General features: G+C 56.2%; 1 protein-coding gene across 1 annotated transcript in view; it reads right to left on the reverse strand.

Annotated features, from left to right (window-relative positions):
* Positions 1 to 24,621, reverse strand: part of CNTN4 (contactin 4) — a 342,255-nt gene that overhangs the window by 131,724 nt on the left and 185,910 nt on the right. Inside the window, exons 5-6 of the mRNA XM_036267473.1 lie at positions 13,880 to 14,077; positions 1,233 to 1,335 (exon numbers count right to left, since the gene is read on the reverse strand). Of these exons, the coding sequence (XP_036123366.1) occupies positions 1,233 to 1,335; positions 13,880 to 14,077 (301 nt within the window). The remainder of the gene's footprint in view (positions 1 to 1,232; positions 1,336 to 13,879; positions 14,078 to 24,621) is intronic.

Genomic DNA, 24,621 nt, shown 5'->3' on the forward strand with positions numbered 1-24,621 from the left:
CCCCCAACCATAAAATTATTTTCGTTGCTACTTCATAACTGTCATGTTGCTACTGTTATGTCTTTGGTGACCCCTGTGAAAGGGTCATGCGACCCCCAAAGGGGTCGCGACCCCCAGGTTGAGAACCGCTGCCCTATGCCGTCCTGACTGGGAACTGTGGAAACTGAAGGGATCCTCCTAGTGGATCCGAAAATAAAATTTAAAAGGAAGCTCCTTCTCCCGGGGTTGCTGGCGAACACCGCCACAGGAAGCGAGGCTGCGGCTGACACAGGCGTGGGGCCAACGTGCCACATTCGGGCACAGGAAGAGCCGGGGCAGGAGTCAGCCAGGGGTGAGCCGGATGGATGGGGTGCGGAGGAGAGATTCACAAGCATCATTAAAACGCACGGATGGCCTAAAAGCTCTCATTTCAGATGACAGCTTTCGCCGTTTATGCCAAATCCCTTCTGCAGGGTTCCTGGCACAATCACACCCGACTTTCCCTTTCCTGTGCCCGTGGACAGAACCTCTTTGGGAGGGCTAGCGGGTCCCCAAGTCGGCTGAGCTAATGGTGCTCCTCACGCCGAACACTCAAGCTGTGGATGATCTCCAGGCGGCTCCCTGACACAGACGCTCCTGGAGATATCGGTCCTGTCTGTCTCTAGCGAAGCCGAGAAGCAGAGACTCGCAATTTACAAAGAAGTTCAAGGCATGTTCTCTACATCCTCAGAGACTGGGACCCGCACAAAGTCTTCGTCTTCCAAACAGCCTGACTGAGCCGCCAAAGCAGGCAGTCGTCCTGGTCGCTCGGGTCACGCTGACGGGACAGAGCACTTTCCAGAACTGCCCCTGCCCCTCCCTTTCTGCCCTGTCGGGGTGGCAGCCTGGTCCCCCTCGGCCAACACAAATCCCTTTCCTGTGAGGGGACACATGGGCCAAATCACAGATACAAAGGCTTGATTTCCAGACACCTGTCAACCATCGGCGTCTCGGGACGGCCAGTACTCTGTGCCCCCGGGCGGGCAGCGGCGGGCAGGGGCGGGCAGCGGCGGGCAGGGGCGGGCAGCGGTGGGCAGGGGCGGGCAGCGGCGGGCAGCGTTGGGCAGGGGCGGGCAGCGGTGGGTAGGGGCGGGCAGCGGTGGGTAGGGGCGGGCAGTGGTAGGCAGGGGTGGGCAGTGGTGGGCAGGGGCAGGCAGGGGCGGGCAGCGTTGGGCAGCGGCGGGCAGGGGTGGGCAGGGGTGGGCAGCACTTACTTCCCCAGGGCAAAGCACTCCAGCCTGGCCGTGGCTCCTTTGGCGGTCGGGACTGTTTCTGGGAATTGCACCTCGATTTTGGGTTCATATTCGCCCATCACCCCTGCGAATAAAGACAAGGAGCTAAGTCTCAGAGATGCATTTCAAACCGGTGGCGGCCCTTCCCGCTCAGGTTGGCAGCTTCCATCGGCACCGTGGGGCACAATTCGCCCCTTCATTTGAAGTGGTTCCGCTCGCCCAGCCGGGGTGGTGGCCGAGGTCCCGGTGACGGCTACAGAAAACGGTCACAGAGCCACACCATCTGCTAGGATCCAATTTTCTATGCATTCAACGCTGCTACTCAGAAACACTTTTTCAGTTAGTCATGAAACACACACACACACACACACGTGCACACACACACGCGCGTGCACACACAGGAAGGAGAGCAAGTCTTCATCACCAGGAACATCAAATACATTCTGTTTTTGGAAACACAAAGCATAAAAATTTTAAACACTTAAAAAATACTTGTGTGCTTTATTATGTCTACATCAGAAAAACCATTTCTGAGTAATCAATTTGTGGCCACAAATTACTTTCTCTTTCGCATCTGAACTAACCTGACTTGATCAAAAATTAGTACGTGCAAAGTAGCCTCCGAGGCCAGGGCTCATTATATCCTGAAACAATGTACAAAGAATAATAAGAGGCAAGTCCAGGAAACACCTTTGAGTTAGGCCCACCTGGCCAAGGGCATGCCCACCTGGAAGGTGACCATCTCCCACTGTCGCGCATCCTGAAAAATGACTACAGGTATGGCCGAGGTAAGACAGGCTACCGCACGGAGCCCGTGGTTTATGACTAAATACTTAACTATTTATCGGCACGTTTTTGACGTCGTCAACCACTGCTCCGATGTTGGAACACATCCATTTCTATTCTGTGCCTAGTCCTGGCCTGGGCTCTGGTTCAGCTGCGTGCTGTAAAGTCTGGAATCACCCAGCTGACTCGAAAATGACAGCCCCCCCCCCCCAGGCTCTCCACAGTTGGAGGAAGAACAGACTGACGGGGTCGGGAGAAAAGGCTGACAGCAGAGAATGGATGGGGACAGGTGCACAGACAAAGAGATGTCGCGCTGGCAGAGGTGCCCCTATTCCCCTGCGGTCCCCGAGTCTGGCGAGCACACCCCAGTGAGCCGGTGTCTGGAACCCGCTGGAAAAGATCTCCAAGTGGCCAACACGTCTCACACCAACCTGTCCTGAGCACTGAAATACGGCTGCGCTGCAGACTCGGGGTTCCCGACCCCCGAACTGTTGTGTCCTCATCCTAACTCCTGCCGGGGAGGCCCAGCCCTGAGTCCTCGCCTCCAGGACCCTTTGGGTCCCTCCCTGGACACCCTCTTCTCTGCGCACAGTGGTCTTCAATGACCAGGACGCATTGCAACCTCTTTGCCCGGTTCTCGCCGTGTCCGACACTCCTTTCAAACACCGTTTATTGGGGTGAAATTGCCACAGCACGAGAGTGGCCAGCTTCACGGGTGCAATCCGTGGCCTTCAGGAAACTTCCTGAGTTGTGCCACCGTCCCCATCACCGGGCTTTAGAGCGTGTCCGTCACCGGAACTCGACCCCTCATGCCCTTTCCCGTCATCCCCAGAACAAGGCCCTGCCCAGCACCAGCTTTCTGTTTCTACAGATTTGCCCTTTCTGGGCATTTCCCATAAAGGGGTCCGACAACACCAGGTCTTCACACCCGGCTTCCCTCCTCCAGTGCCATGCGTGAGGGTCCGTCCTCGCCGCAGCGGGGTCAGCAGGGGTCAGCAGCCCACCGCCCACAGGTGCCACGGCTCACCCCTGTTCGGGGGCTGTGCTGGTCCCTAGGGATGCTATCACGGAGTGACAGGACCCAGTGGCCTGAAGCAAAGTGAATTTATTCCAGCCGGAGGCTCTAAGCCGTACATGGAGGTGGGGATGGGGCCGAGCTCCTTCTCAGACTCTGGGTAGAGTCCCTCCTGGCCCCCTGCTAGCCTCCGGCGGTGACCACCCATCCTTGGTGTCCCTTGGCTTCCAGCTGTGACACGCCAACCTCAACCTCTGTTGTCACATGACACTGTCTCTGTGCCTCGCACTGTCTTCCTTTAAGGACATCAGTCACATTGGATCACCTGTGCCCTGTTCTAACGGCCTCATCTACAGAGCTGCATTGCAATGGCTCTATTTCCACACGAGGCACCGGGAGTGAGGACCACAACGTATGATCTGGGGACATAATTCCACCCACAGTCCCCCTGGCTGGGCGCCGAGGTCGCTTCCACTTTGGCTACAACGGATGATGTTCCCATGACGCGTGCACACAGTTTCATCGGTCTCGTCCCCATGACTCTCCCACGGATGGCCCTGTCCCGCTTCGAGTCTCAGCTCAGACGACGCCCTCACGAAGCGCTTCCCAGTCAGCGGGGATAGGTCCCTGGTCGCTCTCACCGGCACCCATCCCTCCACCCCACGCAAGGCCCGTCCCTGGTGTTGACACGTGCTCAGCGTCTGTCTTCCATCTCGGCTGTGTCTGTTCTTCCATACACATCGCCAGCTCCGTCTCCGTCTCCTCACTCAGTGGTGCTCGTTAAGACACGCAGCTGGGGCGTAGACACCGCCCGCGACCTCTGACGGGGGCTTGTCCCTGGGCCTCCGCTTCCTGCAGGAATGGAAATGGCCCAGGGCCCTTCCCGCACAGTCCCCGCTCCGCCCAGGGCCTGGGGAAAATGCAGGGACGCGGCCCTTCTCCAGTGACGAAGGACAGCCACGGGTCCAGCGTGGGCGCCCTCGGGCCCAGGAGTCCTTTCAAAGCCGCGTCGTGGCTTCTTGTGTGATGAGTTCACGTACTGAAGACGATGGTTTTCTACAACGAACCGTGCGGGAGGGTGCGATGGTCGTGTGGAGGGAACTGGGGGCTGTCTCTGTCTCACGGCACAGGGAAGGGTCAGAGCGCAGGCTGGCCGGCAGCGACGACCGGCCGCGGACACAGACGGAGGTGGGAGACAGGCAGCGTGGTTTCACCGCTGTTCACAGGACGCTCATCGACACAGCCTGTCTCTACTAAAGTCGTAAAGAAGGAAGCAGCCGTTTCCGTCGCCCGCGCCCGGAACACCTGTGCCGCCCACTGAGCGGGGTAACGTCTGGTACCGGCTACGCTTTCGTCTGACAGCTTCCTCCAACTGAACTGTGTTGGCCCCTCCTTTTCTACGTTGCATTGAGAAAGGCGACTGCCTTTGACATTTTTTTTTTAAAGAAACAACGGCCCCTCGAACAGGAGTGTTTTCCAATCGCTCCTCGGGCACCTGGCCACTTTGGAAGCTAGTTGGTCTGCAGCTGCTCGGCTGAGCCTCGGAGGATTGGGGGAAGAGCCACTGAGGGGCCGGATCCGGAACACCTCTCGGCCTCGGACTGTTTAAAGACACGAGAGGAGCCTGGCTGGTGCGCTCGCTCAGTGGTTAGAGCGCCGGCCCGGGGACCGAAGAGTCGCGGGTTCGATGCCGGTCAAGGGCGTGGACCTCAGTTGCGGTTGGGTCCCCGGCCCTGGTCGGGGTCGTGCAGGAGGCGACCAGTCGATGCGTCTCTCTCACATCTCTTTCTCTCTCTCTCTCCCTCCCACTGTATCTGAAGATAAATGACAAAGTATCCTTGAGTGAGGGTTAAAAAAATGAATAAATAAAACTCGGGGAGGATGCGAGGGCCCCGCCGTGCCCACACGCCAGGCGGGGCAGCAGGTGCAGCGGACGGCAGGGTGAGGCCCGGCAGTAACCTCCCCCCCCCCCTGCACCACACAGACCGTCGGCCTGCGCGGCCAGCGCTGCATGTCACGCTACATAAAGACACTTGTGCCTAATTTGAAACATAAACAAAAAGTGTTAATTCATTTCAATGCATCGTCCATGTTTTCTACTGTTTGGAGGGAGGGAGCCGCCATGACCATCCTGAAGGTGCAGCACCTGAACTTCCATCCCAGGACGTCCTCAGGCGTCGGGGGCTTCGTTCCACGGACGCTCCGAGGAATGAATTCAGTCCACGACCAGGGAACGCCAGCTGTACACCACGCGTGGGCCACGGACCCAGTGGCTGTCAGCGGGACGCATGCAGGCCACGGGTTTAAAGTGCGTCGCATCGTAACGGGGACTGTGAGGCAGCGACTGTTTATCGAATAAATCAGAGCTGATTCCCCATGAAGACAGGGCGAGACGTTCCTGGGTGTTCTTTCTAAACCAGTGGTTCCCACACGGTAAATCACCCTGAGGGCTTCATTTCTGACCTCCGAGTAAGCTGGGATGCAGCCCAGGAGCCTGCATGTCTAACACGTTCCTGCTGATGTTACGCTGCTGGTCCAGGGGCTACACTCGGAGAACTTCTGTAGTGGCCGCAGGTGTTAGTCAAAGCAGGAAGCCCCCCCTGATGTCAGGGGACATCCCCCAGGGGCCGGTTCCGGGGAGCACACTCACCACGGGGTCTCCCTAAGGACAGCGCCCATCGGAGCCTGGAATCTGCAGATGGCCTGGTGGCAACTGTCCCCCTTTCAAGCCCTGGAAAATTATTAAGGCTGATGCTGATGTCTGCAAGAACACGGCATTTAACAAAATAACTGGCAAAATTGCAGGCTATGAAAGAGAAATCAGCCACACACCACGCTTGTTTAACTATAATTTGCAGAGTGCTGTGTTGGCAGAGTTGCGTGCCATACGATTTTGCCAACACCTGCCTTCGCTGGAATCCGTGCTTTGGTTAAATTAAACCACAGAAGGGACTTTCATCAACTTCCACAGAGAGGGGTGATCGGCTGAAAAACAGAAATCGCAGAAACCGTCTGATGAGAAGTCTCCACGTTGACCATGGCGCTGTGCTTTTAATAGAAACTGTTTGGGAATATCTGATTCATCATACAAATGCCCTTTGATGAGTTGATCATTTTGCCTCTTTAAAAAGGCCTGTTCTGTCCTGGGCTGAAGGAGATATTGTGGGGTCCAGGGGACTGTCCAAAGAATCTGTCCCCCTGCTGACCACCACCCCATAGGTCAAGTCCCATCAAATCTGAGGCCCCAGCTGTCCAAACAAGAACCTCCCCGGGCTGGACAGGAGAGGAGTAAGAAATGTAAATTTGGGGTTTCAACCTGACCTCAGAACCCTGTGCAGATAACCCCGCGGCGGGACCTCCATCAAACCTGCAACTCCTTCCTTCCTTCTCCGAACAGTGCAGAGACAGCCCGAGTTCTTCCAGGTGGTTCTTTCTTCTAAAGGAAGAGGGGTGTGTGCCGAGGACTCGGGATGGCGTGGAGGCCTGGTGTAATTGGTTACTAGTTTCCCGTGTGGGCAATTAACGACACAGTATCTTCTTTTAGGTGAAAGAAAGCCAAGTTGTGACTCCTTTGAGGACATACTTTACATCCCTCCTCCTCAACAGCTCTTCCCGTGACGCCGGACTGGACACCCCCTCTCCCGCGAGTGCAGACTTGTTGGTCGTAGTCCACGTTGCTGGACCACCAAGAACGCGTCTTGCTGGGCGGCGCCCAGATAGTTAAAGATACTTTGTTGTCAGGGGCTGCTACAGTTTTTCTGTGAAGGGACAGAGAGCAGTGATTGTATCAGGTGTTCTGAGCCAACGCCTCAACTTTGCCATTGGAGCTGGAAACAGACAATATGTAAATTTTTACAAATGGCTCTGTTCCAATAACACTTTATTTACAAGAACGGTGGCGGGCGGTGTTTGGCCCACGAGCCCTGGCTGGCTCGGCCCTGGCTGAGAGTAAACGGGCAAGACAGAAAAGTTTGGGAGAATGAGTAGAGCCAACAGAAACTATCAGAACTAACAAGAGATTCCAGCCAGCTCGCCAGACATCGAACCACACGAAGAACAACATTTCCACACATCAGCAGTAACTCATTACAGAAAGTGATTAAAAACAAGCTACCACTTATAATAGCAGCACAGATTACAGACCATCAAGGCATTAGCCCAAAATACTCAACATTTCCATGAAGAAAAATTTCAAACTTTGTTTACAAAAACAGGCCGTGGGTAGCGTTGGTCTGCAGGGAAGTTTGCCAACCTCGCTCCAAACAGACTCCGCGGCTGCCTGGTCCCCGGTCCTCGCGCAGGTTGGCCAACGCTTCCCGGAGGTTGGGCTGATCCCCAGACCAGGGTTTTCCTCACACCCCGGCCCTGACTGTCAATCCCACTGCGACTCGGTAGCTCTTAGCACAGGAGACCCTCAAGTGAACCTCCTTTAATTCTCCGTTCTCCCCGTGGCCCCGCTTCTGCCTCCAACAGCAGGTGTCTCCCGAGCCAGACTAAACTCTGAGGACAGACGTCGCATCCCTAGTGACAGGCGCCCGGCTCTCAGTGCATGTTTGTTGGTTAAGTGCACGATGAATGCATGCCCGGGATCTCTGTTCCGGGCCGGACACCTCTCCTTCCCTCTGTCGTCCCACACCCCTGTGCCTGTGAACGTGTTTGTAGGAACTCAGTTCAATAATCCCAATAAGGAATGAGGCTCTGGACGCTGCACTGGTTGGGAGTTCTCAGGCCGTAGGTTCCCGGGGCTGGCATCACATGTTTCTCTCTCATAGTGACCACACACGAAAAGGACTGAACAACTTCCTCCCTGACCATCTAATGACCGTCGGACCCCCTGGACCTGAGACGGAAGGGCCTGCGCGGGAGGCCCCAAGGTCACTGTCAGGCCCCTAAGCTCGCCAAGCCTTCGGAATAGCTGTCACAGCAGAGTAGCAGTGCCGGTGTGGCGACATATCTCCCACCGGTTAGTCATGTAGCTGTCCTTACAGAGCAGGGTCACGCCCACAGGTCCTCAACTGTGATGCTGTAAGAGAGTTAAAAGCAAGACCGATCGCCACCCAAGACAAAGCCACAGCACAGCTGCAATTGGAAGTGGGAGCAAAACGAAGCGACGTGTTCGGGTATAAAGTCCAGACCTTAAGGAACAGGAAACTGTCTACGGGAAGGGCCGCCGCGGCCCGTTGCCAGGCAGAGTCTGCTCCCTGCTGTCTAGATGCCAGGGCAGCAGCAGAAGGCTGCAGATCGAGTTGACCATCACAGAGATCCTCTTCACGAGTGGGCTTTGATCTGGCCAGTAGGTTAGTTATGTGGCTTAAACACAAAGCCCTGGCCGGTGTGGCTCAGCGGCTGGGCATCGTCCGGTGCACCAAGAGGCCGCCTGTTCGACTCCCGCTCAGGGCTCCTGCCTGGGTTAAGGGCTCGATCCCCAGTAGGGGGCGTGCGGGAGGCGGCCCATCGATGTTTCTCTCTCTCCCTTTCCCTTCCTCTCCCTCTCTATAACAATCAATAAAAACATATTTTTTAAGAACGAAGCCAGTCTGCTCCTGAAGACACACAGTGGACACATGGGGGTTGTTAATGCTCCCGGCAGGGTCCTCGTTTGGGGCAATGTTCAGAGAGCTGACTGCGACCAGAGGCGGTGTCATGATGGAGGTTAGATTGTAACGCATCCACACCACAGAAGGTTCTAGAGATCTTGCTTCTCCTTTCTGTTCCCAGGTTTCCTTTGGCCCTAAATTTGGAACTAGGAGGAGAATGAGGTCAGCTGGGCCCGAGGAGGCCACGGAGGCAAAGAGTCACCAGTGTCCCGCTCTGGCCTGAACCAGCGGACGCGCAGGCATTGCCCTGGGAGCATCGTCCGCCCCGGGACAGCGGGCGTCTGCGGGCGCCGGGGTCTGATCAGGTCTGTGCAAAGTTGAGACGGGGTACGGGAGGCAGAGCTGTGCCTTGGCACCCCAGAGATGACCAGAAGGAACAGGTCTAACTTACTGTAAGTCACTCATTCTAACAGCTAAGAAAGCTGAGGACCAAAGAAACAACAGGCTTGTCTCCGTATTCACGGTAGGTCTGCACCGACCCCGGTTCCCACGACGTTCCTGCTTGGCTTTGAGTCCTGCCCTGCTCCTGGGCCACCTGGGTGAGGCCACAGCAAATACGATGGGCTGGTCGGCACCGATCAGGGACAGTCTTCTGTCCACATCTGGATGCCCTGCGAGGGGCTCCGTCTCTCCGTCCACCAGGTTAAAGCTTGATTTAAGGTGTGAGGACCAAATCCTCCGATGCTGACCGTGTTCGGCATTTTGCAGCTAAATAAAATCGGGCTCGGGGAATGGGTGAGGACTCAGAGACGTGTGGCCACAGGTATGTGGGTTATATTTGAGAACATAAATTTTAAATAATTTACCTTTATACTGAAGTCCAATAAACATTCAGAAAAGTGAAGTTTACATTTAACGTCCAAAGAATGTCTAGTGTGTATACACGTGTGGATTTACACGCACGCCCTAGCTAGACATATGCCTCCGTGTGTGCAGACATGGGAATGGGGGGAGGGGGAGGGACAGCAGAAGACAGACGGGCAGAGAAAGAACGTGAAACCCTACTAGGCCCCTGGGCCTGTTCCCCAGCAACTCTCCTGTTTCGGTTCTGCTTAGGGCTAAGATTCAAAACCAGCGACCAGGGTGCGAAGCCCGACCCTCCGGCAGGCATCAGTTGTCCGCCGCTCGATGCTCAAATGGTTCCTACAAGCAGAACAAAGACCCGGCTGGCCAGCCCCTGCCCGTCCCGGGAAAGGTGAGAAAACAGGCCAGGGCCACCCACAACTTTTCTGTCCCCCCGATAACCCGCACGCGGAGGGTCCATTCGCCCTCACAAATGCCATGGCAGGCTCCCAGGACTGACGCAATCGCAGCCAACCCGTTTCCTCTCCGGCGACGTCAGAGCAAGTCGGGCGTCTGATGTGACGATTTGGAGCCGATGCGCGGACCGTGGGGATGCCGCCTGGTGACCGAGTAGCTCTGCGAATGAAAACTGAGGGACGATCGCGGACCTGTGTCGGCAGCACTCAGCAGAGCGGCTCGTGGTCACTCATCACCAGCACGTGCGCTGACACTGACCCGCCGGCCACTTTGCACGTGCGGGGAGAAGATCCACTTCCCTCAATGAAATCTTTCTCCTTCTTGGAACCTGAGCCACAGGAGCACGTCCCCTCGCGAGTTACAGCATCCCTTCAAAGCTGATTTCAAGACACCCGGGAAGTCCACACTCTGGTCTACCTCTCTCCGCTGTCTACCAGCCCCCCATGGTGCACTCCCGGCGTGACTGTAGCAGTGACGCTCCCTGCCGCAGACACTGTTTCGGACATTTCCCACGGCCCAGCGTTCACAGCGGAGTGTGAAGCAGCCAAGGGGGCAAAGTGTGAGGCAGGAGCCCAGACAGCCGCTATGACCGTCACGTACACGGCAGGTGCCTGGGGGCCGAGAGCCCGACCCCGACCCCCTCCCCTCTTCTCTGGCCCTGTTCTCTTCTCCCGGAGAAGAAAGACACAAAACTGGGGGCTGGTCAGTGCCGGGCGGGCCCGATCATCTAGGGACACACCTTTCTCCGAACGTTCAAAACAGAGACTCAGTTAATCTTCGGTCATTGCAGAAAGTGAGAGAATACCGTGGAGCAAAAAGTAAACAAAATTGAGAATCGAACGTTTTATCACGGAAAGTCACACCTTATAGTCGAGCCCTGCTGGCATTCCGGGGAGCAGCGCTCGTTTGCTGTCTCTGCCCAGAGCTGTTTTTCCGCAAGGACAGGGCTCTGCAGGCTGTGCAGTCTGTTTGCAGGACCGCCACTGTTGGCACATCGTAGGGAAGGACATGGCTGGGGCCGTGCCCCAACTGTGCCACTGTCCAAAGCCCTTCCGAGGTCATGTCACACGCAGAGCAGGCCTCTGGGGGTGCTGCTGCCTCATCTGAAGGATGGGGACAGGAAGGCACCATGAGGGTACACTGAGGCTGAGTCCGGTCCCTAACTCATGGGGGCTGGGCTCCGCCCAGGCAGCCTGGCTCCAGGGTCCTCAGGGCTGTTCCCAGGACCACTGGCCTGTGACCTGGGAAGGGGACCAGGTCGTGCAGCATGGAGTGTGCTGGGGACCAGAGCCATCAGCTCCCGGGAGTTGACAGGGGAAAGTCCCACTTGCTCCTGTCGGGCCCCTAGCCGACCCTAGATCTGCACTTGCTGTGACTCACTGTGACCTTTGGGGCTGGGACAAGGAGTCACCGTCCAGGACTGGTCCCTCCGGGACTGAAGGACAGCCAGGCCTCTGAGGATGGACAGCTCCTCCTCCCAGGTCCCCAGGGCTCTGAGGACGGACAGCTCCTCCTCCAGGTCCCCAGGGCTCTGAGGATGGACAGCTCCTCCTCCAAGTCCCCAGGGCTCTGAGGACGGACAGCTCCTCCTCCAGGTCCCCAGGGCTCTGAGGACGGACAGCTCCTTCTCCGAGGTCCCCAGGGCTCTGAGGACGGACGGCTCTTCCTCCCAGGTCCCCAGGGCTCTGAGGACGGACGGCTCCTCCTCCCAGGTCCCCCAGGGCTCTGAGGATGGACAGCTCCTCCTCCCAGGTCCCCAGGCCTCTGAGGATGGACAGCTCCTCCTCCCAGGTCCCCTGGGCTCTGAGGATGGACAGCTCCTCCTCCCAGGTCCCCAGGGCTCTGAGGATGGACAGCTCCTCCTCCCAGGTCCCCAGGGCTCTGAGGATGGACAGCTCCTCCTCCCAGGTCCCCTGGGCTCTGAGGATGGACAGCTCCTCCTCCCAGGTCCCCAGGGCTCTGAGGATGGACAGCTCCTCCTCCGAGGTCCCGCCCACCTAGCAGGGGACAGAGCAGCTCCACCGGCTCCCAGCTCGGCTGCCCAGTCCCGTTGTGCAGGCAGGGGACAGTGTGCCATCCAAGCTCCAGCGACCACGATGATTGTGTGAAGCTGCACTCACCTAGCCCTTGTCCGTCTGGGCTACAGTTACTACGTTCCGGAAACGGTGGGAGGATCCTTTCATGAATTTTGCTCTCCCAGAGTGGACTCTAACAAAATATCATCTGTATTTGGCAATATCGTCCTGATTTGTACCCCCTTCTCTCACCTCCAGACAAGAGCTAATTAAGTTTCTCTTTTGAGCTGAGTGACCGAGTCTGAGCATCTTTAGAAGAACTCCGACTTAAATGGGCAGACGCGTTATGAATTTGCTCTGTACAACTGTCGTGGAAATTAAGAATAAATGGGCATTAATTGCTGAAGAATGAGATCCTTAGTCAACTAATTTTGTGATAAAATATCCCCCTGAAAAGCATTTGTCATCTCTGCGCAGACACAGCGACGCGTGGAGATGCCTCTCAGAGCCGAGGCGAGGGCGGGGTGCTGGCCGCGTGAGACGCGGGGTGACTCTGGGGTCCTGTGCTGCTCAGGTTCGGCTCCTGCCTCCGCAGCAACAGCTCTCTGACATGTGTCCTCGGCTGTGTCCCCGTGCGCCCGCGTCAGTGCATTCGTACGAGATTCGCCCACGGGAGTGACGGCGCCGGCCAGCAGCCCAGCACCCGCGCCCCCCGGGCGGAGGCCAGAGCAGCTGTCCTTTGAAGCAATTCTGCCCAAAACGCGTGTTTTGGAAAAGTTCCTTCACCCTTCGGCCTGGGGACAGAGCAGGACAGCTCCTGACAGACTGGCCCCTTGCCTACCTTACCCTGTAACTGCGGAGTGTCCATTTGTCCTCGGTAGGATTCAGCTCCATCCAGCATGTGCCGTGTGGCCGCGCGGGGCCGGGAACAAGGCTGGAGGCACCGTGCTGTCGGTCACAGCGCCAGCGTCAGGACAACGCGCGGGGAAGGACACACACACACACGCCTCTTCCCACGGCCAGCGGGCCGCACGCCCTGCCTGCCTCCCGCCCCCGGACGCCGTCATCTCCCACCAAAGCGGCCCCATCCCAGTCACCGCGACAGTCCTCCAGGGACTTCCGTGTCCACTCTCACTTTCATTTTTTTTTCCCTTTATTGATTTTAGAGAGAGAGGAAGGGAGAGGAGGAGAGAGAGAGAAACATCGATGAGAGAACATCGACTGGCCGCCTCCTGCACGCCCCCCACTGGGGATCGGGCCCACAACCTGGGCATGTGCCCTGACCGGGAATTGAACCAGCGACCTCTTGGTGCAGGGTCCACGCTCAACCCCTGAGCCACACTGGCCAGGCACCAAGACTGTCTTTAAAAAGCACATGGTGAATTACCTCACACGGTGCCATCATCCATCTAAGTCATTAAGGTGAAATTCATAGATTTTCTTGTATTCGGACAGAAGTGTGGGAAGTTAAAACTCCGTGTACAGTGAGCCTGGGTGGTCCCGTGCTTCACCGCAGCGGGAAATGTCTCCAGGATCATAAATCTGGACAGTATTTGGATAATGATCAACTTCTTCCCGGACACCGAACACTCAATTACACAGAGATGATTAATGACCTCGGTGTTCTGTCTCCCACTTCATTCTGCCTGGGTACGCGGCTTAAGTGGGAAGGAAAGAAGAAATAGATTCCTTTGTTATTTATAGTCACCTAAACCCACATTTCAGTCCTGTGGAGATTAGCAATTAGATTTCTAATTAGTTTTCCAAAGTGGATTCACGGGTTTATTTCTTCCACACGCGGAGAAAATACAGGCACCGGATGTCGCGAGCACCCACCTTTTCTTACATTTAATTCAGACAGTGGAGCCGTGTGTGTCGACATCACAACTCCCCGCACTCCACCTGTGGCCACGGGGAAGCAGCCGGTGACACGCCCAGAGCGCTAAGGACACTCACCGTCGTTTCTCAGTATCAGCGGGGTGGGTGGCCCCAGGACCTTGTGGTTGGTCACCGTGTTGGTGACCACACAGGTGTAGTTCCCGACATCCGACTTTTCCACCTTGGCGATGTACAGGTTGCCCGTCTCCTGGGAGATGAAGCGGCGGTTGTCCTGGTAGGCGGGGTAGTCGTTGAAGATCCAGGCGTAGCTCAGCTCTGAAAGCGACAGGAACCAGCGTTACCAGGCGGTCCTGGGCGGCGGGACCCCGCGGCCTTGAGGACGGAAGGGGTCCTTAGACGCCCACACCGCTGCCCGCAGGCTCCCTCTCAGCCTGCGACACATGGCAGGACGTACTCCCGTCCCCTGACGCGTGTTCCTAGGCTTCCTGCCTCGGCCCGTTGTTTCCAGAGACCCAGAGGGTGTGCAGGGCGTGGATGGGGGCAGGCAAGGTCCTAAGTCGAGACAAGACACTTGCAGTGCTGGCCAAGCTCGCACAGTGAGGGCGCCGGCCACGCACCGGACGGCTGCACCCGGCACGGGGCTGGGCACCCCGACACGCGATCGCCGCCTTCACCCCACAGCTGACAATGTCCCCCCATCGCACTCTGTGTTCCCAGCACAGTCAGCAGTTTTCTAGGGGCTGAGAGGCCGGCGCTGGAGAAACGGGACGGAGACTCCCCAGACCCCCCTTCTTGTCAGTGCCCCTGCTCTGTCCTCTGTGAGTTGCTCCTTTCCCACTATGTCAGGGAGGGGCTGGCTCCAGTGTGCAACGCACACTCACTCAGCACACGCTCGCCCAATGCACACTTGCCCAACGCACACTCGCTCAATGCACACTCGCCCAACACACACTCGCCCAATGCACACTCACCCAACACACTCACTCAGCACACACTCGCCCAACACACACTCGCCCAACACACTCACTCAGCACATACTTGTCCAACACACACTCGCTCAATACACATTCGCCCAACACACACTCACCCAACACACACTCAGCACACACTTGCCCAATGCACACTCACTCAATGCATACTCACCCAACACACACTCACTCAGCACACACTCGCCCAATGCACACTCGCTTAGCACACGATTGGCCGGCCCTGTGAGTGTAAATCTGCATTTAAACATGTTGGCTGAAAAATATGACTCCCATAGGAGAGTGACTACACGGTCACTGTTAAAGAGCAGCCTTTTCGCCCGGCTGGTGTGGCTCGGTGGTTGAGCGTCGACCCTGCACCAAGAAGTCGCCAGTTTGATTCCCAGTCAGAGCACATGCCCAGGTTGTGGGCTGATCCCTAGTGGGGGGCGTGCAGGAGGCGGCCCATCGATGTTCTCTCTCATCGATGTTTCTCTCTTTCTCTCTCCCTCTCCTTTCCTCTCTCTCTAAAATCAACAAAAATAAATAGATCAATAAATAAGTAAAGAGTCGCCGTTCGCAGGCACTGCCGGGCCCCGATGCCCGTGGAGGAGGGGAACGCACAGCCAGGCCCGAGCGCGTCCCGTGGGAGTCTGACCGGACCAGGGGTCAGGGCAGTGCTTCCGGGAAGACACGCAAGGCCACCGTGCACTTCAGAGACACGCCAGAGACGGAAGGTCAGGATGGGCTGCCGAGACCCACCGGGCACCCAGGATACCAGGCCTCATCGGCCCCGGCGCCCCACCGGCCCCTCCTTAATGCGTCACCCCTAGCTGTGTCCACAGCCGAAGAAGGGAGTCTCCGCACACCCCATTTTCTTTCTACAGGTGATTGTGGTGGGGGAGGGGAGCAACGAGTTGCACAAGGCTGTCTGCTTTCTGTAGGGTCCCAGGCGAAAGCCTAAGGGAGTGTCCTTGGGAACAGCAGAAGGTCACCCCATACTCAGGGCTCAGAAAGGACCTTTGTCACTGGAGACCCCAGTGAGGCCGGGCTGGAGCTGACCCGACAGGGTGTGCTGGAGGCCACCTCCGCCTAACACCCTGCTGACACGCAGAGGGTTGTGCCGGGGCCCCCACTCGTCCCTGGGTCGCGCCGCCTCCTGCATTCTTCCAGGGAGATGGGATTATGTTCATCTGAAAATAGCTAATCACTTTGTTTACCCGTGTGTCTGCAATTCTAAGTAACCCACGTGGAAGTCAAGAGGGTGCTCGGTGTGAAGAAGGTAACAGTTCCCGGTAAGCTCGTCACCAAGTCTGGGAGGAGAGGCCCCGGGGCAGGTCAGGAAGCAGAGGCACGGGGTGGTGGCTCTCCCACAAAGACAGGAGACTTCCCCCAGCACCCCCAGCACCCTCCCTCCACCCGGTGAGGTTCGGGCCAAACAGGTGCCTGGGAGCAGGAGAGCACGGCCTGTCCTCCCGTCAGCTCCAGAGAGCTCGAAGAATAAACTGGACCTCCAAAGTCACAGGCAGAAGCTAGAAAGTCACTTCTCAGTGCAGTATTAATCAACCTGCACCTCTCCAAGGAGTCAAGTACTCCATGAAACCACACTGTTTTTTGTTTTTTCCTAAAGACATTTTTCAAAACCGCCCTGAGTGGCTACTGGCTGCGAGGGAGGCTTTCTGAGTTTCACGGGAGGAGGCTGGCTTAGTCACGGGGATGTTGTACGGACCACGGACATCAGAAAAGATACGTGCGCTTTGTTATTTTCCTAAGCTCAAAATAAAGAAATAAACAAAGACCCGAAGACCGAAGTCGAAGCCTGTGCTACACAGGAAAGCCCATAGCTCACTCACTGCAGCCCCTCAATCCCTCGGATGGGACGAGGGTGCGGGGCGGCCGTGGGGTGCCGTGTGCGGAAGGGCCTGCACCACAGGAGCACGGAATCATTAAAGGTGAATCATTTTTAAAGTAAAAAGAAAAAACCTGCTCAATTAGCATGCTGTGTAAGCTACTTAAAAATAAGTTATGTTGGTTTCACCGCTCTCTGTGACCTCGGTGACTTCATCCTCCGGTGGGAGACGCAGATGACCTCCGCCCAGCGTGGCGCTTTCTCGGCGGCGGTCGTAGGAACACTTGTTTCGTTAGGAACGTTCTCCACCCCCGCCCCTGCCAGGTTTAAATGAATTACGTGACCAAATGACTTTGAGGAGCACTGGACTGGGCGAAGCTGAACGGATTTTTAAATTCCTCTTTCCAAAGCCTGCAAGAGGTTTTCCACACGTCGGGGATCGTGCCATTCCTCAGCGTGTGCTTCGGCGAGCAAGCCTGCTGTGGTCACAGAGCCCCCCCCCAACCGCCTTTGAACGCTCGCTGGTTTCCCACACATTTAGGAACAGGTCACGAAACCGCAGGTGGGAAACTAACAATGGGACGGCTTCAAGACACAGGAAATCTAACATGGAGAGCCTTACCTAGACTGCTCTGGTCTGGGGGAAGATCGCTGGGTAACATCAAACACCAGAAAACAACAAAGTATCACGCTGGCATTGTAACGAGCTCCCCGCGCGGTAGCAGGGACGTGACACTGTACCCGTTTCCCATGCTGTAGATTGTGCCAAGGAGGGAAGCCAGCAGCTGTTACGCGTGTGACCTTCGGCAGCGCCGTGAGCCCTTCGTGCAAAGGCCAGCCAACAATCCTTGGCTGCTGCCTGGTGACGCCGTGCTGAGCGGCGTGCGGAGCCCCAAGCGGGGAGACCTCTAAAAAAAGAGGTTAGTTTATTTTTCCTGACAGCAAAGATCACTCCCTAGACTATTACATTTTTATTCCTCCGAGTCAATGAAGAAGCATAAGGAATATAATGTCATGATAATGTGGACATCAAAGCAGGCAGAACACGAGCAAACAGCACCTGGCCAATCACCATCCTCGCTTCCTTTTAAAGATAGAAAGGAACAGAGCCGGAGGCATCAACCCCGATTTCAAACAGTTACACTGTTGCAACGATTCAAACAGTGTTGGTTTGGTATGAAAAGAGACACACAGATCAATGGGACACAGCAGAGAGCCCAGGCATAAACCCACACACATGTGGCCAATTAGTTATTAAGAAGGAGCCCAGACTATACAACTGGGGAAGGACAGTCTTGTCAGTAGATGGTGCTGGGACAACTGGACAGACTCATGCAAAAGAACAAAACCGGACCACTTTCTTATACCACTCACAAAAATGCTCTCAAAACGGATGAGGCTCGAATGTAAGAGCTGAGACCATACACCTTCAGGAGGAAAACGCAGAAAGGAAGCTGTTTACATGGGTCTGGGCGATGCTATTTTTGAACCTGACAGCAAAAGCAGAAATAAACAAGGGAGACCACATCAAACAAACCATCTGCACGGCCAAGGAAAGCGGCGACACGCCGGCGACCTACCGGGTGGGAGAAGATATTTACACATCAGATAGCTGGTAAGGGATTAATACCCACAATGTATAAAGAACTCATACAGCCCTGGCCCGTTTGGCTCAGCGGTGGGAGCATTGGCCTGCGGACCAGAGAGTTCCAGGTTCGGTTCCCGCTAAGGGCACGTACCAAACACAGGAAAACAACAACAAAACAACAACAACAAAGAAAGAACTCATACAATTCAATAGCAAAAACAGAAACCATTAAAGAGTGGGCAAAAGATCTGAATAGACACTTTTCCAAAACAGAAAGATAAACCGCCAACAGGTATATGTTAAAAGGTGCTCAACATCACTAATCATCAGAGGAAGGTAAATCAATAAACCGCCAACAGGTATACGAAAAGGTGCTCAACATCACTAATCATCAGAGGAAGGTACATCAACACCACAAGGAGAGATCACCTCACACCTGTCGGAGTGGCTGTCATCAGTAAATCAACAAAGAACAGGTGTTGGGAGGACGTGGCGGAAGGGAGCCCTCGTGCACTGTCGGTGAGCCTGTGCATTGGTGCAGTCACCAGCAAAACAGTATGGAGTTTCCTAAAAAATGTAAGAAAGAACTACTGGATGATCTAGCGATTCTATCTCTGGGTGCTCATCCGAAGGAAACCAACACACTAACTCAGAAAGGCATATGCACCCCTGCGTTCATTGCAGCATTATTTACAACAGCCAAGCTATGGGGAAAATCTAAGTGCCCATCAACAGACAAATAGAGAAAGAAATGGTGGTATTTTCCTTGGCTGATTTGGTTCAGCAGTTAGGGTGTCGGCCCAAGGACCAAGGAGTCCTGGGTTGGATTCCGGTCAAGGGCAAGTATCTCCCTTTGGGTTGGTCCCCAGCCCTGGTCAGGGTTGTGTGGGAGGCAACCAATCGATGTGTCTTTCTCTCACTGATGTTTCTCTCTCTCTCTCTCTCTCTCTCTGTTACTCCTCACCCAAGGACATTTTTCCATTTATTTTTAGATAGAGAGGAAGGGAAGGATGGAGGGAGAGAGAAAAACACTGATGTGAGAGAGACACATCAACTGGTTGCCCGGATATCAAATCTGCAACCCAGGCACATGCCCTTGACTGGGAATCGAACCCCAGACCCTCCAGTCTGTGAGCCAATGCTCTAACTGCTGAGCCACACCGGCCAGGGCTGTATGCTCTCTCTTATGTGTGGAATCTAAAAATCAGTCAGTCAAGCAAGCTCACAGATGTGGAGAATGGATGGATGGTTGCCAGAGAGAGGGGTGGAAGAAATGGGTGAAAGGGTAAAAAATTTTAAAAATGTTTTTAAACCCATCAAAACAAAATTTCTCAGCCATTCCATCACCTCGACAGAATGCCAGCCATGTCTGACTACACCTTTCCGTTCCTGTCTCCACGCCTGTAGGCGCGGGATGACTTTAACCGCAGCCCAAATGCCATTCAAACACACAAACCAAACACAGGGACCTTCTGAGGCCCCGCTGGGTAAGGCGGGGGCTGCAGCGCCGGCAGAGCTGACGGGACCCTGCCTGGCCCCCGCGGCCACCCTCCCGGAGTCGACAAGAGCCCCGGAAAGAAAGAGCTAGGTGGCACGGTCGCTTCACTCCGCCGACGACACAGTTTCCCCCGAAGAGCCAGCGTCTGTTTGCATCAGAGCAGAGCACCGATGCAATGGGCTACGTGGCAAGCTCCCGTCTTCTGGAAAACAAAGCCGAGGAAACACGGCAGACAGCGTCTCCGGCTGCAGGCGGCACGGCCGTCTCCCCCGCAGCCTGATTTCCGTGGGGGCGCCGGCGGCATTTCTACCTGCCCAGACACGACAGATGTCTTTGGATAAGTTCCCCACACTGATGGCCCGGGAAGCAACAAACCGTTCTCTTCCCCTTTGCAATTTGTAGTGACGGGTAAACACTCGCTTGGGACGCAGCATTTAATACATCGTGAAGCTCCTGATGCTCAGCTGAAGACGCCGGGACTCTGAGCAACGTGGCACCTGTGGAGGCGGAGGACCGGGTGCTGGTTTTCGGATCAGAGCATCCGAATGTGTGGGGACGTAACTAGAACCCATCGCTTCTCAATGGGCTTCTTTCTCTGTATCTGTGGGCCGACAGCAAAGGATGCTGGGTGATTACTTTTAAAAGGAGACGTCCATCGAGTTGTTCCCGAACTCAGGGTCTCAGTGAGCAAGTTCGCCGGATCACCCCCCTCCGGACGGATGCTCATAACTTGCTCTCTACGCTCATTCCGTTCTCGAGGGGCGTCGTGTTTTGTTACAGGCTGAGACCTGGGGCTTGCAGAGATGTCCGTGTTCGAAGATCCTTTCTTAATCCTCAAAGTCTTGACTCCGAAAGGAACCTCGATCCATCGGTTTTGCAGATGAGGGAAGCGACGTGGGGGGAGCGGCGTGGCTGGGCGGCTCACACTGGGGGCTGGGGGTGGGCCAGGAGGCTCTCGGGGTGCAGGCAGGCCGGCTCTGCAGGAAGCAGTGCGTTCCTCTGAGGTTCCACCTGAGCCGGAAGAGATCGGCATCCTCGTCTATAAACTGAGGGAGTCCGAGGAGACCATCTCCAAGTCTCATCCCGCGTTAAAGTCCGCGACTCTATATTATGCCACCAAGCCCAGCTTCCAATGACAAAACAGGAGCGCAGTGGGGTCCAGAGAGAATCAGCAACTCCCTGATCAGCACATAGGCGGTTATCGGCAAGGTCAAGAACTTGAACTGTTATACACACACGCGCGCGCGCACACACACACACCCATGACACTTACCTATTTGAGTCAAGCTATGTTATGTGGAAAAAATAATGTAATTAATAGTAAGGTGACTGGGATTCTAGTCCTGCATTGCAACCAATTTTTGCATCAATTCATTGTTTTAACGGCATGAAGGAGTCTCCTTATCTGTAGGTCGCTCTGTCTACATCCACCCCACTCGTTGCACAGGGTGTGAGGCTGAATGTAAGCTGGGATGTTTCTACGCAGGGAGATGTGGGAAGTGACCTGAAAATAAAACGGGTCACGTGACTGCGTTACCTGGGTTACCTGTTGCCGAATATTTACCGAGCACCCTCCATTCCCCAGCGCATTGAGCTCAGGGCCGGGGTGGAGAGTCGTTAGGCAGACAGGGGCTGGAATCTGTGGGGGGTTCGCCTGGACAAGGGGACAGAGGGCGTGACCCGGCAGAAAGATCCCTGGATTCAGGGTCAAGGTGACATGCGTCAGCTTCAGCTGATCAGCAATGTCTACTCTCAGAAGTAGGGATGACATGGAGAATGTCTGCCCTGCCGACACCCGGAGCAGCACAGAGCACCAAACCCGCCTATGTTAACTTGTGACAAGTCGTTTGTCTTTCTGACCTGGGGGAGGGGGGGATGCTATGAACTGGGAGCAGTCTAGATAATTCCAGAAAAAGTAAGACCTGCACCAGTGTACTAAAGAGCACGAGGGATTAGTGCTATGAACAGATACAGCAGGATCTAGGAGGAGAGCGTGTCTTCCCATGAAAGAGGGGTGGGATACCACAGGAGGGGGTGACCCACAGACCTCTGGTTACGCTAAGACCCAGAATGACCACCATGAGGTCACAGTCACTGTCCTCCCCTGGGCAGCCTCTGGGAGGCGCAGTGAGGGCAGGGGCTGGAGTCTGAAGGGCCGAAGAGGACACGTCGGCACCTCTGTCCACGAGAGGCAGGATTAGTGGGCATTCATCCCTATCCTGACGGCCATGGCCCTTCGCTGACATCAGGCTGCGGCTGAGAGGGCGCCTGTGATGGAGGCCCCGGGGCCCCGAGAGGTGGGTTCGGACAGGTCCCCAGCATCCAGCAGGACCTCCCAGGGTGCAGACGCTGTTTCTCATGACTAATCAGCGCTAACTAGACCGTGAGGGCACATCTGTCCCCGGACCACCCTTCGGCATGCCCACACCCCGCAAGACGCTGACGATGGACCGCGCCGCACACAGGTTCACGATCACTCTCAACACACGGCTTCAGGCACGTCAAGTAACCTTCCCACCGTCTTCGGAGCCGGAGCTCCATCCCGCCCAGAGCTGGGCCACGCACGTCTGACACGCGCCTCCTGACCCGGCTCCTGACGGCTCGCTGAATTCAGGGTGCCGTCCGTCCTTGCTCTTTATCCGTCTGCTGGGGGGGGGGGCGAGGTGGAAAGGGGACCTTTTCCAGTCAGGTGCACAGCCCCTGGCCACTGCTCTTGGGCACGGCCTCCACTCTCCCCCTTTACGGGCCACTTCTTGTTTTCTTTGCTTTTTTATTCTCACCAGGAGACTTTTTTGCATTTATCTTCAGATAGAGTGGGAGGGAGAGAGGGAGGAAGAAAGAGAGAGAAACGTCGATGTGAGAGAGAAACATCGATCGGCGACCTGGGCATCGGGACCGGGGCCTCTCAGTCCATGGGACGGCACTCAGCCCACTGGGCCACGCCGGCCGAGGCCACTGCTTGTTTTCGTGTCCCGATTGTATTGGGTAAGTTGCGGGGGGCGTGCAGGTGTCCTCGGAAGTGTGACGGTGGACGTCAAGGAGCTCACTCGAAGGCGATTTCACGCATAGTTTTGGTCATGAGCCCGGTATGAGCACAGATGCAGGAGACGTGAGCTTCCCGCGAACGTGAAGACAAAAGGAACGGCTTCCAAAGCGCTGTGGCCGTGCGGCTGGTGGCCGCCGGACTTGCCCCCGGACTCCCGGGCGCCGGGCTCACTGTCCTTCACTCCCAGACGCGTGGGGAGTCTGAGAGGGCTGCCCGCCCGGCAGCCGCCCGACCTCTGCCGCACGGAGGGAGGCACCTCTTCCCACCCCCAGGAGGCCCTCCCTGTCAGCTCGCTCGGAGGGTGACAGCCCGCCGAACGGACCTAACTTCCCCAGCGTGTGTCTCTGACGGTCTCACGTGCTTCAAAATCATCGAAATTCAAACAGACATTTGATATTGGGATGCTCTTCAAACTCAAACGGTTAGTTCGCAAACATCAGCCCCCAGGAGGCAGCGGGGAGGCCGCGACACTGGTTCTGCAGCTCAGCGGGGCTCAGTCACCAGAGGGGCAGTGACCATGCACGGCACCAGGCCACCCCCAGAGCCTGCAGGTGAGGCGGTCACGGGTGGGGACCGAGAACTTGCTTCCCTGAGTCTCCAGGTGATGCGGATGCCGCTGGTCTGGAGGCCCCGTGGGGGAGGCTCTGCTGGAAAAGGCGCCGACGTCAGAGCTCGGAGCCAGGAGCCTGAGGCCCGGCCAGTCCCGGTCTCTGCCCATCCCGACGGCACCAGGACCTATTGCTCAGCGGGCCTCTGCTCGTGGCCGCTGCCCTGGGTCCCAGAAATGAAGACACAGCCAAGGACCGGAACCTCGGTCGCACACTTCTGTTAGCTCGTGGGCTATAAACGCAAGCTAACCTGAGTGTTTTCGTGGGACGATGAAGCCACGCGGAATAACCTTAGAGCTCTGTGTGGTGTGACAAGGGACGGTCGAGCCTGCTCGGTGTGGTTGAACCACTGAGCACACGGCACAGGCGACAGTACCCGCGGACCATGAGGGGCACATCAAAACACTGTTGGCTGGGATTGAAATTTTTCTTTCAGCCATTTGTTGGCATTTAAAGGAGTTAAAGGTCCGGCCATATTTTACGACGAGCTCCAACAGAACAGTCAAGCCCGTTTGCAAAGTATGAATTCCTTGAAGCACACATGCCCTTTGACAGCCAAGGTTCTACTCGGACGATATGAAAACTGCACCACAGAGAAAGAGAGACCATCACAGTTCTGTGCCGACTGTTGGAAGAATAACACTCTCCTGGGGCGGCGGGGAACAGCGGGAAATCAGATGCTACAACTCAACCCTCTGAGCTCAGTATCCACACCAGACCACGCGGTGCCCTCTGCCCGACCTCAGCTTCTCTCCAAGACGGTCAGGTTCCTGTGGCGGGGGGAAGGGTTCAACCCGTCAGCAGGTAAGTCCTGCTGTTGATTCCGATTCCACGGGTGTGCCTACTTCACCATCACCTGTCACTGGCCCAAGAACACCTGCCCGTTCGCCAACTCTGGGCTCACGGCCGCTCCGGCGCCGCCCACAGCCACTGCCGTGGTGACAGGGAGCAGGCCTGACTCACTGTCCCTCCCCGAGCCCGCTGCTTCCTGCACCCAGTGACACGCGTCTAGCGAGTGTCCAAGTCCTTCTAAACGCTCTCGTCTCCGCTCCGCACTCTTCTCTCCGCCCACGTGCCGGCCGCGTTCCTCGTGCCAGGCACCGCGGAACTCTTGGGAGACCAGGAGCGGCCGTATTGATCAACGTATTCACGAAACACATACGCATTTCCCGGGGGTCACCTTGAGATGCCAAGATAGGGCTCCTTGGACAGGCTCTGCTCCTCTCGTCTTGGCTGTCAGTAGACAGCTTGGTTCAAACATTTTTTTTTTTTTTTGGTTTGCATTGCTCAACAACATTGCATTTT

The sequence above is a fragment of the Molossus molossus genome, unplaced genomic scaffold (assembly GCF_014108415.1).
Source record: "Molossus molossus isolate mMolMol1 unplaced genomic scaffold, mMolMol1.p scaffold_m16_p_18, whole genome shotgun sequence".
NCBI classification, from domain to species: domain Eukaryota; kingdom Metazoa; phylum Chordata; class Mammalia; order Chiroptera; family Molossidae; genus Molossus; species Molossus molossus.